This window comes from Lutzomyia longipalpis, chromosome 3 (assembly GCF_024334085.1).
Source record: "Lutzomyia longipalpis isolate SR_M1_2022 chromosome 3, ASM2433408v1".
NCBI classification, from domain to species: domain Eukaryota; kingdom Metazoa; phylum Arthropoda; class Insecta; order Diptera; family Psychodidae; genus Lutzomyia; species Lutzomyia longipalpis.
Genome location: NC_074709.1, coordinates 24555563 through 24571775, shown reverse-complemented (window position 1 = coordinate 24571775; position 16213 = coordinate 24555563). Strand labels below are relative to the sequence as shown.

At 34.9% G+C, this 16213-nt stretch overlaps 3 protein-coding genes across 7 annotated transcripts in view; 1 reads left to right on the top strand and 2 right to left on the bottom strand.

The window, feature by feature from the left end:
- LOC129792945 (beta-1,3-galactosyltransferase 5) overlaps positions 1–16213 on the top strand; it is a 1144668-nt gene that overhangs the window by 919323 nt on the left and 209132 nt on the right. For 2 of the 3 annotated variants that reach the window (XR_008750863.1, XM_055832406.1), the window contains exon 1: positions 15425–16158. The exons of the other annotated variant lie outside the window; for it this stretch is intronic. The gene's annotated coding sequence lies outside the window, so the exon portion shown is untranslated. Of the gene's footprint in view, positions 1–15424; positions 16159–16213 lie in introns of those variants that run through there. 3 annotated transcript variants of the gene reach the window in all.
- Positions 8858–10053, bottom strand: LOC129792979 (60S ribosomal protein L8). Of its 3 annotated transcripts, none has more exons than XM_055832484.1 (3): positions 9999–10053; positions 9617–9770; positions 8858–9541 (listed from the first exon to the last, which is right to left on the bottom strand). In XM_055832484.1, the coding sequence occupies exons 2-3, from the start codon at positions 9752–9754 to the stop codon at positions 8900–8902; spliced, it is 780 nt and encodes a 259-aa protein (XP_055688459.1). In that variant the 5' UTR covers positions 9755–9770; positions 9999–10053; the 3' UTR covers positions 8858–8899. The 3 variants fall into 3 exon arrangements, with proteins under 3 accessions (XP_055688459.1, XP_055688460.1, XP_055688461.1); XM_055832485.1 differs by having other exon boundaries at positions 10002–10027; XM_055832486.1 differs by having other exon boundaries at positions 9841–10018.
- Positions 10177–13559, bottom strand: LOC129792963 (uncharacterized). Its single transcript, XM_055832461.1, has 3 exons — positions 13187–13559; positions 12665–13111; positions 10177–12603 (listed from the first exon to the last, which is right to left on the bottom strand). The coding sequence occupies exons 1-3, from the start codon at positions 13346–13348 to the stop codon at positions 12232–12234; spliced, it is 981 nt and encodes a 326-aa protein (XP_055688436.1). The 5' UTR covers positions 13349–13559; the 3' UTR covers positions 10177–12231.

Sequence of the window (16213 nt, the reverse complement as noted above, 5' to 3'; positions counted from 1 at the left end):
GCCTTGGATTATTATAGAAGCAATTAACTATTTGATAACAAAGCCACTCTATAAGTTAGAAGGTATAAGTCTCGATCCCAATTTCATAATTGATAACGAAAAGAATCAAGAGATTCCTTTTATAGTTGATGTAAATGACTATGATTCGAAGAATACAGAAAATGAAATAACTAAAACTAATAATATTATTGAAATAATTGATGAAGAAGTGACAGAACAGGTATTGGATGATTCCAATTTTCCCAGGTATCGTAATTTTCAAGATATTCGTAATTCGACAACTTACGTTACAAATACTCATACTGATAGATTTATTGAAATTATTAATCATATTTTTGCGCATAATTTTATGTTCCAAACTCACTTGATTGAAGAACGAGGCCTTAAATGGGTAACCTCAAAGGGAAGGTACAAGAGAAATGTACAAATTCTATTTCTGAAACCAACTGAAAATTCCAAAATTGGTCATTGGGTAACAACTCTACATGAAAATGGTTCTATAAAAGTTTATGATTCTTTGCATTGGAATTCACTTAATGAAGATTGTATAAATTTTTTGAAAAAAATGTATCCCACAACTATGAAGAAGAGTAATGCCATAACATATATGAATACGTTTCAGCAAAACGATACTTATTCTTGTGGTGTTCACGCTATTGCAAATAGTGTAGCTCTACTCAATAATATTGAACCAAGTAATCTTTGCTATCAAGTCGAAGAAATGAGAAATCATTTGGCTGATATGCTAGATTCTGGTTCAATTTCTATGTTTCCTACAGTATATTCAATACCAACGCAAGTACTTCTAAATGTGTATGATAAACCAACGCAAATAATTGAACAAGAAACTGAAATTGAAGAAATATCTGAAATTTCTGTTTATGATAGACCCACTCAGATGATTCCTACGGTGTATGATCAGCCTACACAAAAAATGTCACAAATTTTGCAATATGGTGATAAAAACAAAAATAATTCAGATAAACAAGAAAATATAGAGGATATTATAGATTATGGAGATTGTGTACCAAATGAAGATATAATGGCAATGGATTTGAATGAGTATGTAACAGAAGCAAGCAAAATTCAAATTATGGCCCCCGGGCAGGGGAAAAAACCTATATATGCTAGTGCTAATAAAAACTTGGAATTCCTTTCTTTTCCAAAAATATATTGTGGTGAAAAATATGAAAACGAAAATATTTATTATTATCAACAAGTTAAATCAGAACAGCTTAGAAGAGATCGTAGATGTTGCACTCCAACGAAAGTTTTGTACAGTTGTAACAAAAAATTGCTACAATCTGTTCAAAGTTCAATAAACACGGCATTGCGAAAGTCAAAGAAAACAGAAACAACTACAGCTTCCGACGTCCTTAGTGAAAATAAATTGAGTAAACTCATTGAAAGCGATGATGGTTTTAGGTATATGAAAACTATCTCCCTAACTCCTGGTTACCTTGCAGATAAACAAAATACTCTACTTGCCCAGATTAGACAATTGGGGAAACCACATTTCTTTATAACAACCACTTTTAGTGAACTGCATTGTCCAGAACTTCTACAAAACTTGGCTAAGAATGCAGGTCGAGACCTTTCATTGCTAGAAAGCATGAATCTTGAAAAAGCAGAAAAAACGCTTCTTATTCGTAATGATCCTGTAACGTGTGTTAGATATTTTACTCAAAAAGATAATAATCTTATGGCATTGCTAAAAATTGATCCCAATAAAAATTATGGAACGGGAAAAAATATTGTACAAAAATGCGGTCCTTTCGAAGATAATTACGTTATTGACTCTTTTGAAAGATATGAATTTCAAATGAGAGGAAGTGTGCATTCACACAAACTTGTGTGGTTGAAAGATTTTCCAGAATTTGATGAAGAAAATACTAAATTCACTGATAAGTATATTAGGAACGTTGAAAAATTTATGACGTGTAAGTACGTGGATCCTGAAAAATATCCATTGATTAAAAAGCAAATGCATAAACATTCGGAAACTTGTTATAAAGGTAAACGAAATATGTGTAGGTTCAACTTCCCTATACCTCCAATGGATAGAACGGAAATTCTAATACCTTTTAGTAAAGAAGAAAGAGAGTTAAATGATGTAAATGCACTTAAAGAAATTTACAAAAGAATTTACAATGAAGTTAAAAATTTTTCAATCAAATTTGTAGATATTTCTTTTGAAGACTTTCTATTTAAGCTTGACATAACAAGACAGCAATATATATTGGCTATTCGAAGCGTCATTAAGCGTCCACGCCTGTTTCTTAAACGTAGTAGTTTAGAAGTAAACATAAATGCATATAATAGTGATATTTTGAATTACACTGAATCTAATATGGATATACAACCAGTCTTGGAGGTAAACGCTCTAGTAAAATATGTTGCAGATTACGTAACAAAATCTGACTCTGGAGTCACAAAAATTTTGAAAGATATAAGTACGGAAATTAAGGTTCATAAAAACTATACTTTGGAAGAGAGATTGCGTAAATATGGAAATGGATTCCTAAATAATAAATTGGTGTCCGCACAGGAAGCAGCTTATTATTGTCTATCGATTCCCATAACTAAATCAAGTAGAGGGTCAATTTATATTAATACTAGACCAATTAATGAACGAACTAGAATATTGAAACCAAAAAAAGATTTGCTTAACCTTCCAGAAGATTCTACTGACATATTTGCACAAGACATTGTACATAAATATGAGAAACGAAAAGGTTTGGATAACGTTAGTTTGATTGAATATGCAGCAGACTATACAGAAGTACGCAGAAGTAATACGGATGACGGAAATGTTGACGAAATAGAAGCAAAAGAAAGAAAATATTCCAAAATTGTTAGATACAGAGGATATCTAGAGAAAGATGGGGATAATTATTACCGTGAGCAAATTTTGTTGTATTTACCATTCCGTAATGAAAAAACCGAAATTGAGGAATGCGATCACCAAGCAAAATATTTTGCAAATCTAGATGCTATTAAAAAAGTACGGGCTAAATTTTCTCCTGTATCGGAAAATGCGCTATCAGACGCAATTAATAATCGAGATAATGACGATGACACTGACATTGATGATGATCCCGATAGAAATCGTCCAATACATAAATCTCAAGAAATTGATGTACTACCCCGCGATCAAAAAACTGATAATCCCAAAGATAAATCATATAAACTAGTTAACCCGGTAAGAATATCTAAAGATAGTTTGTTCGAAAAATTGCAGTCACTTAATGAAAAACAAAGACAGATTGTAATGCATATATATAAATGTTTCACGTCAAATAATTTGCCAATTCGAATATTTCTATCCGGCTCTGCGGGCGTAGGCAAAACACGTGTAATCAATTGTTTGTATCAGTTGATTACATCGCACTATGATAATATGCCAAACGGTAATCCAGAAAGTATGAAGGTTTTGGTTTGTGCACCAAGCGGTATGGCGGCATTTTTGATAAATGGTACAACTATTCATAGAGCCTTTGCTCTTCAAGTTACACAAAATCAGTCAAATACTGGTTTGAGTGATGATGTTGCAAATACTATTCGTTGTAAACTTCGTGATGTTAAACTAATTATAGTAGATGAAGTTTCTATGGTCGGATCTAATACATTTCTAAAAATGGATATGCGTTCGAGACAAATTTTTGGAGTCAATAAAAGTTTTGGAGGAAAATCTGTCATAATAGTAGGTGATCTAAATCAACTAAACCCAGTGAAAGATGTGCCCATATATAAGCCACCAACTAAAAGTAATGCTAATATTTTTAATTCAAACCCTCTATGGGACGAATTCAAATACTTTGAATTGACTGAAATAATGCGTCAGAAAGACGATTTGGAATTTACAATAGCTTTGAATAATTTGGCCGCTGGGCGTATGACACAGGAAGATATAGCATTGATTAAATCTAGAACTGTTAAAGACCCTAGTGAAGTCCCTGATGAAGCAATTAGATTGTTTTACAAACGTGTAAATGTAGATGCGTTTAATGAACGTAAAATTGCCGGTTTTCCAGGAGAATTGTATGTATCAACTGCAAAGGATAAAATAGTAGAGAACAAAGCTACAAGTTCTAAACGGGAAAAAGAAAATCTTATACATATTCAAAATAGACCCCCAACAGATACAGGAGGACTAGTATATGAATTGAAATTGAAATTGGGTATAAAATACATGATAATAAGTAATTTGGATGTTGAAGACGGTCTAGTAAATGGTGCAACCGGTGTATTGCGTCATCTAACATTTGATTCCTCGAATAATGTGTCAATTGTTTGGCTAGAATTCTTCGCGGAGAGAGTTGGAAAAACTCGTGCCAAGGAACAACGTTTTAAAAATTATATAAAAGAAAATAATTTGCAACCTAATTTGATTCCACTTGAAAAAGATACAGCTACTTTCTATTTGAGTAACAAAAACTCTTCTACAGTCGCCAGAAAACAATTTCCGCTAATTCCAGCTGAAGCTCTAACTATTCACAAAAGTCAAGGTCAAACATACAAATCTATTTGTATTGATTATACTAAAAGAGAGGGCCTAACTATAGATATGGTTTATGTAGGACTTAGCAGAGTAGAATCACTCAATGGATTGCATATAATTGGTGAATTTTTTCAACCTAATTTTTCAAATTCGGCAAAACAAGCACAGGAAGTGATTAAAGTACTTAGAAATGAAAGATTTATTGAAGATCAATTCAAAGATATTCGTAATCCTGAGAAAAATAAAGTAAAGATTTGTTATCACAATATTATTTCATTGCACAAGCATTTCAAAGACATTGATTGTGATTCATGGTATAAATACTTTAACATTGTAATTTTGTCAGAAACAAAAACAACTAAGAATTTTTCTGTTCCCTGTTTTAAAAATTATAAAGTTCTTTATAGACAAGATAATGCAATAAGAAACATTGGAGGCCTCCTTTGTTACGTGAAAGATGAAGACAACGCTTTGTTTAAAATACTAACGGAAGATATCAAAACTGATCTCACGAAAAAGTTTACTTTAAGTCTTTTTGTTATAGAATATCAAAACTATCACAATAATTTTTATATTATTACTGGATATAAATCTCCAAAAGTTCCTTTTGATGTATTTAAAGCATCATTTGAAAATGTTTCTTCTAAAATACCTAAATATAGTCAAATTATTGTTATTGGAGACTTTAATTTTAATGTCTCTTCGCATAAAACAGATGAGAAATTTTTAAAATACATTAACCAGTACGGCTTGCAAAATAATCTGGATGCTGATCAATCCACAACGAAATATGATAGTCAAATAGATATAGTTTTTTCAAATATTTTGTCAAATAATTTCACCGCAGGTATATATGATAGTTATTTTTCTGACCATCGTCCTGTTTATTGTACAGTAGGAATAATAGAAGAAAATATATCACCCGATAAAACAGATAATGTTCCAGAAAAGCAACCTTCGAATATCACCCAAATTTTGCCATTAACAAATACATCAGATGATAAAAATTCTGTAAAAAATAAGACTTTCTCTCAAGAAATTGAATCTAATCCCATGAATACAGAAAATAGTAACGTGACTAATAACGTAGAAAACCAAAATTGGCCAGCTAATATTTTACATGAAAATGGCAGATACTTGTGGGAAGTGGAAGATATAAGTTTTCAAAATCAATTTGTAGAATTGCAACATATATATCGCTTTATGGATATTCTACATGCAAATTATCCCGATTACAGAAAAATTAATCCAACGTATGGATTTATCGATGATCATGAAGGTAATGATAAATGTCCAGTAATTCAACCAAACGAAAAACATCTACAGTTTATAATTAGTTATGATCGACATGCAAATTTTATTGGGCATTGGACACTCGCGATTTATAACGGTAACAATAGAATTAATTATTATGATTCCATGAATGGTGAAATTCTAAATAGAGAAGCAGAAAGACTTCTAAGCGCATTGCACCCACATTTGAAACCATTGAGAAATTTTCTTACATTTCATTCTGTAATGAGACAGCCAGATAATATAATGTGCGGAATTTTCGCTATTGCTAATGCAGTTAGTTATATTTTAGGAATAAATCCATGTGAACAAAAATATGACATTATGCGCATGAGAAATCATCTAAAACAAATACTAGTTGAAGGGGAAATTTTACCTTTTCCTACAATGTAGTAAAATGACACTTTTAATTTTAAATTATAAAGCTAAGGAGAATACTCCAAAAATTATTAAGAAAAACTATCTATCAAGTAGAATTAGAGAGCATGTGGGGGGGGGGGTTCGAGCATACAGAGGTGAACCAACATAACAGGTAAATATAAATTAATTTAATAATGTCTATTCAGAATAATATTTCTATCTTTTCAGATTTTTTTGGATTCTCAAAGGGATAGGATGCGTCTCAAATAGCCTCTCCTATCCAACTCCTCGTCCGCACCTCCCCGTTGGTAGAATCTGGGCGCTTAAGGCGGCAGACGCGGAAAGGGGGGAGGATTATGATTCAGACTTCTGTTTGACACGTATTCCTCTAAAAATTATTAATGATTTTTTAGTGATTTGTATAAATTATTGATTAGTTTTGAAACTATGTATAAGAAAATATATAAATTTCAAAAGTTACAAAAATTTTTAAAATAAAATATTCATGTTCCGCGTAGAGGATGAAAGATTTATAAAATTAATGTACAACTTAAACCGTTCCCGAGATATTGCCTTCAAAACATTTCTTAATTTAGCTTAATTAAAATATTCAGAAAAATGCATTAAGAGTAAAAGAAATTGTTAAAAGTACTAGGAAAGAATTTACAAAAAAAAAACGGTTTGATTTTGATACTAATTTAATTAAAAAAGAGATGAGAGCGATAGATTTTACTAAAAAAAAAAAAAAAAAAAAAGAAAAACTGCTGAATTCGGTCTTTGTGGTAAGTCAAAGTTTAAAAGCATTCTAACTATTCGCTCAAATAAAAAATTAATCAGTTCTGTTCAAGAAAATATCAGTAATAGGGGGGGGGGGGGCCTTCGTGATGAATTACAAGAGGGCTATTTTAAAGGATCAGCCTTTGTTAAATCCTCGAAGATTTACGACCTTTTCTGAATTTTATGGAAACGTAAAAATAATTCAAAAAAGTTTATTTTTGGCCTTATTCAGAGACTAAAAAGTCCTTGAAATCTTTGAATTTTGTAGGTACTGAAATTTTAGGATTTCAAGGGTTTATTGGTCGCTGAATAAGACCTTTTGTCTCAAAATTGATTTTTTTTTCGAATTTAGACATAAAATAAACTTTTTTTTTTTAATAAAATTTTAAATTTTTACGTTTTCATTGAATTTCAAAAGAGATCGTAAATCCTTGAGTATTTAACAAAACTTCATCCTTAAAAAATAGCCCTCTTATAATAAAGCACAAATGGCCCCTTCTTACTAAAATCAAAACCGATTTAGCCCCTTATACGAATTCTGTTTTAGCTAAATCGATTTTGATTTTAAAGTCTTCAGTTTAAGAACTTATTAATTCAAAATCATCCCAGATTCCAAGTCTTGGGCTTTTATTTGGCGGATATAAGAATATTAGATCTCAAATTGAGTCTTTAACTAGTGGATAGACTCAGATTTTAATGAATGAATAAGGATATCTTAAGATTTTATCAAGATAAGATAGTTAAACTTATTCGATTGTCTCAGAAGGTTCCGGACAATTTATCATTTTCTTTTTATTCTTATGGATTTTAGGCTTACAAAATATTGGACAAGCCAATAATTTAAGCGATTTAACTCAAAAAAAAAAGCCAAGACTCAAGACTCTGGATAAGATTAAGAGCAAAAAATAAAAAAAGAAAGCCTAACTAACTTATCTGAAGCTTCTGCATGATGCTTCTTCTAAAGCTTTATGAGAATTTATATTGATTTTTAATTTATCTGAAAGAATTTTCTCAAATTAATTAAACTAGATTGAGACATTTTATAATAAATTTGTTAGTTTAAAAAAAAAGAACTGAAAAGAACATCAAACTGGATTGATTTCTTTAATCCAGAAACTGCCTAGAAGTTTTTTTTTGTTCAAGATTCAAAATTTAAATCTTAATGCTGAGAATGAGATTAAGTCTCTAAATCTAATTTCATTCTCGCGTCTGCCAACGCTATAATAATATCAATAATGGTTATTTTATTAAAAAAAATGAGTTAAAATATTACTTTAATCGATAATTTCTCTTAATTTTCTGCCTATAAAACAATTCAAAAGAAAGCTAAATAAATAAGAAATAGCCGCATAGGTGCAGGACTCTGAAAAATATTAAATTCCAAAGAATTCCTTTCAACTTTTACCTTCAATTTATCTACCTTTAATAACTTCTTAAATAAAATTATTTCGAGCTCTTCCACACGGTAAAATACAGACAAAAAGAACTTTAAAAAAAATCAAGGCATGTGTATATATTTTTATATAGCGACAAAATGCTTTATTTAGACATCCTAAAAACCAACATTTACCATTTAATCCCGTTTTAAATCAGCCCCTTTGGGCTCTTCCTCTGTGTCTATCTCATTCCTCTCTGGTCTGTTGTAGGATGTTATTAGAAAAGAAATAAATTCCATGTCTTGAGTCAATTTTGTGACAAAGTAGCAAAAAAAAATCCTTAGAAATTAGCGCCCAAAACTTTCCTTTTCACCTCAAAGAAAATCTTCTTTAAGATAAAAGAAAAAGAAAAATCTTTGTAACGAATATCAAGAGAATGCAGAGAAAATGCTGATATAAAATAAAAGATTAATCAATGTGAATTTGAGGTTTTTTCCGGGAGATTTTTTTTCAGGGTATAGGGGCAGAGGGAGAAAGAAAAGACAAAGGGTTAAAATTTTCGTAGGGAATTTTATTGACGAAGAAGATGCATTTACTTGCCGGTGTCCTTCTTCTCATCTCCCTTACCACCGCGAATTCTTCCGGTACGCCGGGCAGCGATGAGACCGACCTTGCGACCAGCGGAGGTGCCTCGCTTGACGGTGGACGCCTTACCGATGTGCTGATGATTACCACCACCGTGGGGATGCTCAACGGGATTCATGGCAACACCACGAACCTTGGGCCAGGAGTTCCTCTTCACCTTGTACTTGTGGTACGCACGGCCAGCCTTGAGGATGGGCTTGTCGATCCTTCCGCCACCTGCCACAACACCCACCATGGCGCGATTGGCGGACGAGAGGACCTTCTTGGTGCCACTTGGGAGCTTCACACGGGTCTTCTTCGTGTCCGGATTGTGGGCAATCACGGTGGCGTAGTTTCCGGACGTGCGTGCCAGACGGCCACGATCGCCGGTCTTCTCCTCCAGATTGCACACAATGGTACCTTCGGGCATCTGACCCACGGGCATCACGTTTCCAATCTGCAAATTAGCCTTGCGGCCGCAGTACACGAACTGTCCGGTGTACATACCCTCGGCGGCGATGAAGAGCTCCTTCCTGATCTTGTAGCGATAGGGATCGCGGAAGTGCACGATGGCCAATGGGGCACCACGACCAGGATCGTGGACAATATCCTAAAAAAATCAAGACAATTCCCCGTCAAAAACATGCAAAGAAATCCCCTCAAAAAGCCACGAGAAGAAACTCACCTTCACGACTCCCTTGAGGTAGCCATGTCGCTCCGAGAAGTCCAACTGACGGAACTTAGCGGGCCCCTTTCGCTTTGCGGTGTGTGCAATAAACACAGATCCCGCTCCTTTACGTTGTGCACGAATTACACGTCCCATTTTCTCTGGGTACTCACTGCAAGAAGCCAAAAAAACAGACAAAATCTCAGTCAAGATGTCAAAACAATTTGAGGTTATATTTTCACATCTTCAATTTCTCCCTGAAAATCCCATCTCCCAGCTAATCCTCCACACTTGGGGGGAACTTTAACTCCTCCTTGAGAGATTTTCACACTTTTCAGAAGGATTTTCAGGGATTTTCACGAAGAAAACATAAAGAAAAGAAATGCATATTTTCACTCACCACGTTTCTCAAACCGAAAGAAAGAATCCGCTATTCGGCAACCTTCGGCTAAAAGAAAAATTTTCTTCATTGGAATTTCTCCATGAGGGAGTCCGTGGAAAAATCGCACAATTCTCCGAAGCTGGTGAAAGCTATGAAAGAGAACCGATTTAATCAATTTTCCGTGAAAAATGATAAATTTTTCATAAAATAATGCATGATTTATTAATTTTTCTGACTTACAATTACTGCATAATGCTCTATTTTGTGGGAAACTATGTTTTATGCTTTATTTTTGTTATCCTTTATAGGTTTTGATCATTTTTTACACACCAGTTTTTTTTTTACATTCATGAGTTTTTAAGGTTAAAACGTTTCTTCCGGGAATCAGTGAGTAAATTCAAGAAAATGAGAAAGAATCTTGATTAATTCTTATCAAAGAACCTCAAAAAGATGATCTTAATAAAAATTCTTCATGATTATTCTCATTTTACTATTTTATTAACATTATTTTCTTTCTTTTCTTACAATTGTGCATTAGGAGCATTATTTTTTTTTTAATGTTTTGTTACGTTCTGGGAAATTTACAGAGTTTTCTATCCATTCTAACAATATTGATTATGATAATAATTCAAATTAAATTAAAGAAATAAATTGACAAAGGATTCCATTCCCATGAAAATATCAAGGTGAAAGATTGCCAGACGTAAAATAAATAACCTTAAAATACGTATTGTTTTTAATTTATTACACCATTATTACTCTCAATGCTTTTAATCGTTTCAATCTTACTTTATAATTTTAAATAGTTATTTATTTTTTAATCATTAGAAAACAAAACTCAGCAATAGCACTGAATTTGATAACATTTTTCTGTTGAAAATCTCAAAAAATTCTAACCGCCATTTTGTTTTTATTCCAAAAATAAAGCTCTAAAACTTCACAAAAATTGAATTTCTTCCAAAATTTCAATAAAATATCAAGGAAAATCCGTAAAACAGTCATAAAAAATCTTCTAATCTACAAGAAAACTCTAAAAAGCGAGAAACGCTTAAATTTAGAGAAAAATTAACTTTTCAGTTGACAATCTCAAGCTCCAAACCAACTTTCTATGCTTTACTTCTTATCCTTCTAAAATTCTATGTTCATTAAATATTTTATGAGTTTATTTTACATTTTCAATCATTTTCTGGTCCTGATGGAGATTTAAAGCAGTAAAAAGAGAAAGGGGCTAAGTTTTATTGAAATATTTTTGTATCAGCCATCTTAGAAATTTAAAATTAACTTATTGACCTAACCTAAATTTTTATCTTCAATTTGTCGCTGTTGTCGCCCATATTAGCTCAGAAAAGAACTAACAACGTTGCGTTTTTTACATTTTTTGGTGACGAAAATTAAAAGTGAGGTTATTTTAATGCGAGGAAACATGTCAGATAAAAAATATATATTTTTTCACAAAGATATCATTCAAAATACTTCGCGGTGTGTTCTAAGCGTTCTAAGCTTGTAAATAAACCCAAAAATAAAGTTTTAGGTTAAGTTATTCTACTTGTTTTCTTTTAATGAAGTTACAGTATTTTTAACAGTTTTAACACCTTCATCAGGCCTACAGAACTTACAAAACGAGAAATTATTTCTCAACCCTTTTTCTGATTATCGAATCTCTTCCGTTAGATATTTTCTGACTGATCAAAATTAATCCAAAATCATGTATAGAGATTTCAGTTCAGTTTACGAACGTTTTTTGTTCGTTATAAGGAACACACAGACCGCGCCATATGCACTTTTACATTTTTTCTTTTCTTTCCAAATCAAAAATTATTAAAAAGTCTTTCAAAAAAATTAAATAAAACGACGTAAAATGCAATTTAATGCATTATTTTTTTTTTTAATTTTAATTTTGTTTCCTAAAGCTTTGCTGCTATTTTGTGGAACCTCCCTGTATTACTATCAAAATAATTTAGTTTTTATTCCCAAAAAAAATCTCAAATCAGGATTGCATGCTTCTTAAACTACAATTAAAAGATCCCTCCGGAAAAATCCTCGCTTTGGAGCTTCCGGAGGATCATTCTCTTAGCTAAATCTCTTCATGGGAATGGATCCCTTTTTTCTAAATCTCACAGAGGGAGCTCGCTCTCATAGGGGTGGGAGGCCTCAGGATGGCTCAAGGGGGGAGGGTGTTGTACTTGCGTTGGGGGTGGGGAGCAACGAGGGAACACACACATTAGCAGAATGTGCAACAACGCAGGGACCTCTAGGAAATGGTTAGACGCTTTGTCCGGCTCCGCAGCATTGTCTTCACCATCGCAACGGGATTTATCGATTGTCCAGCCGGGGCTGTCAGGGATGACGTCTTGAAACGTCGATGCCGTGTTGGTTTCTCAACTGACGATCCCGGGACCTTTCTCGTGCTGCGCGTCGTTGTCCCCGGTGGGGATCTCTTCTGGTACTTTCGTGCCTTTTCTGCGTAATTCTGTGACGTTCTGGGTCTCAGGGTGATCTGTTTGGGGCTACTCTGTGGCTGTGTTCGATTACTTTTGTTCTGATCCGTTGGGGCTTTCTCCATGGGCTTCTTCTCTGGAATTTCAATGTCATGCGGAGAGGGGGTGGGCGTGAGGAGTTGCACCTGAAGGAAAGATTTTTTTTAAGAAGAAGAGAAAAGGGATTTTTTCCCGAGGGGATCCAACCTGGAATTCCCGGCCACGTTTCTTGGGCGGTAAGTATGATTCCACAAAATCTTTGTCTGAGGTGGAATCCGCCCCAATTGTGGAGAAGCTGTTAGTATTGACGAGCACCATGGATCTTGAGCTTCCGGAAGCAACAGATGTGGTTGGACTGCCGGAATTTGTGGGCTGCTGTGCTCCAGTTGAGCTGATTGGGATGGGATCTTGAGGTTCCAGCAATTCCTCCTTCACCTCCAGCGATTCCTCCTTGGACGTGGCAGCAACAGCAGGCTGATACACACGGGATGAGCTCATGTCAATCATATCCTCAGTGGCTCTCCCAATCTCAATCATGTGCCGCTGCAGGTAGATACTCGTATCGATGGCTTGTCGCTTGAAGTTGTACGCCACATTGAGTTCCACGATGCAGGAGTCACAGATCAGGGTGGGCAGGTTGTCGTTCTCGGAAATCTGCAAACGGAGGAATTTGGCGGGAAAGTGTGGGATGCGAACAAAGCGACCTTCACATGCATTCCAAGGGCTCACCTGAATCATCGTGACAAAGCGAAACTTCTCCAGGAGGCGTGATACGGATGACACGGAGATGTCGCACCGTCCAATTCCCGGAGATGTGGAGGCAGAAGCAAAGAGATCACGGGAGCCCTCAGCTAGGCAAATTCTGCACTGTTTTGCGTAGTTTCGCGTCATTGTGACTGCATTCACGGCCTCTCCAACAACAACTGCCCGCAATTCAATCCTGATGATCCCGACTTGAGGATTTGTGGTGAGGAATTTGCTGGAAATCAACCACGCAGAAGCACACAGAGAGGAAAATATTTTGCAAAATTTGCAGCAAAAAAGCAAAAAAAGCTCCAACTTTTTGACAAGCAAAATTCACCCTTCAACTAATGTCTCCAAGATGTGGATTTTTTCCGCAGTGATAAAAAAAATTAAATTTCGCACAGGGTGTCATGCAGAGGGGTAAACTCCAATGTGATTTCCTAGGAAAATCCGCGGAGATGTTCATATGGGAGGCATAATGGAATTAACGCCTGGAGGACTTTACTGGTACTTGCTACCAATTTGTACCTTAAAATCCTTAAAATCGACACAGAATAAAATCTATTGGACTTATCTAGAAGAATTTAGCATCTATGTGTATGGAATTTTAATTACTTTCAGATAGCAGAAAGAAATTCTCGAGAAAAGTCTTTTCTTTGGAAGGTAATTGAGGTCAAAGTCAGAAATCCAACGCGGAGGATCAAATTTGTACTCAATACCAGTCAAAATCCCATACATTTTAGCCATTGTTTTGAGGTTATGTTTCCCCATATTTTCCGGTGAAAATCATTAATGTGGACTAATTTTATTGCCGGAAGTATCTAAAAACTTACTTGAAGAATTAAAGTTTTTGATGATTCAGGCGCAATATTAAATTATGTAGGGGAGACCGGGGCTAATAAAGTCACTTAAGGGTGTAGAAAAAGCCTAAAATATCATATTTCCTAGCTAGATAGAACAAAATGATCTGAGAAAGAGTTGTAGGGCAGTAAATTTCCTAAAGAGATGTGCTAGATATTTTGCTTTATTTATTTGGGAAATATGATATTTTGAGCTTTTTCTAAACCCTTAAGTGACTTTTTTAACCCCGGTCTCCCCTATGCAAAACTACAGCTAAAAAGTCGTTTAAATTGGCAATTTTGTATCGATTTTACGCAATTTTTTTTAGTGATGATTTTCTCAATTAAATATTAAGTAATTAGGCGCAGGAATGCTTGAAGAAGATTAAGAATTAGTGAAACTTTTGATCCTTGTTTAATAAACTGATTAATAATTAAATATTGAGCATATTTTATCATCTGGAACTTTGTACCAATTTGATCCTCCGCGTTGTGCCAAATATTGGGTCCCCCAAGTGTTAAAAAGAAAATCATGATCATAATTTAAAAAGAAATTATTACTATATAGGATCTCTGCTTGGCATCGTCCCACTCCTTCTCGATCCTTTTGAAGTTTTCCATTGAATCTATTGGAAAGAATTTCTAAGTGGCTGGTTCAAGAAGCTCGAGGATTGCGTAGATATTGTGGTCTTGCAAATCAAGTTTTTTGCGATTTGCCTCTACGCACTTCTTTACGTCCGCTAACATCACCTTAAGTGCTCCGAGATCTTTCCTAATTTATGCAATATCTGAGCCCGTATTATGTAACTCTCCGAGTGCTCGGTGGCCCATAAGATCTATACAGGCACCCAGCACTCGGAGAGTTACATAATACGCTCTCTGAAACAATCACATTACGAGTCAGGACACAATATTTATTACGAGGTTTTGGATTTTTATTTTTTTCAATAAATTAACTCTCCTTTCTCATTTAAGCAATTTGTATTATTCACTCTTATCTATTGATTACTTTATTTTTTGTCCTTTTTTAAGAGATATCATCGGGAATATATTTGGCGGAAAATGCCGTAATTAGAGAATAAATAATTTCAAATTATCTCAGTCTGATTTTTGATATTCGGAGGAAAAAAAATCACAGCTAACAGGTACTCGCGCGAGCGATCGCTTCCGCAATTTTGAATCTTAAAATTGGCACAGAATAAAATCTATTAGACTTATCTCGATGAATTTAGCATCTATAGTACCAATTTCATACTGCGCGTTGTGCCAAATGTTCGGTCCTCCAAGTGTTAATAGAATCTTTAAAAATAGATTCGGTAGATCTCAGGAAGGTAAGTTTTATTAAATTAAAAAGTATAAATAAAATTAATATTAAAATTAACTAATTTCTTGATTTTCTTGAAAAATCCTCCATCAAGCAAGGCAAAAGAGGCAACAGAATGCAAAAACAAATGATGAACAGATCAGAAAATATCAAAAGAATTGTCCGCAGCAGACGCGGAAATTCTCCGTGGTGCAGACGTGGCACGTTGGTGGGGTGCGCATGAATAAACGGATGTGCTCCGCTCGATTTTTCCACCATCAGATATTTTTATATTGGTTATCGCAGTGGAAGCGAGCTGGTTGCCGTCCAGTGTGTGTGAATCTCAAGTCCAACAGTGGAATCTCAAGGAGTGCAAAAGCCGGCTGATGAAGTGCTTGTGAAAAGTGCGTGAGAAATCCCGGCGAAAGATACTCATCCCTCATCCGCAGGGCAGCAGCAGCATCCCTTCCACGCAACTCAAGTTTGTTTAGGCGTGACACCGTGCAAAGGGTGTGCGGAAGGGGCGCCCCCCACGGGGGGTGGGTTGACGTGTGGAAATTCCCCAACGAGAAGATTCTCTCACATTGAACACACGAGGGATGCTCGACAGTCTGCCGCCAAGTGAAATGTCCCCATCCGTCGTTGTTGTATTGTGGTGTTGGCAAGTGGCTGCTGTTCCGCCGAGAGGAATCTCACGACGGTGGCAGTGAGGGGATTCATCAGAGCATCCCCCATAGCAAAAGCATTTGGACAGTTTATCATGATTCACTGCCAAAAGGTGTTGGAATTCCTTGAGACTCCCACTAATAGCTGAGGTAAGATTTTCTCTCGCTTTTTACTGCATCTCTGTGGGTTTTTTGCTTAACACTG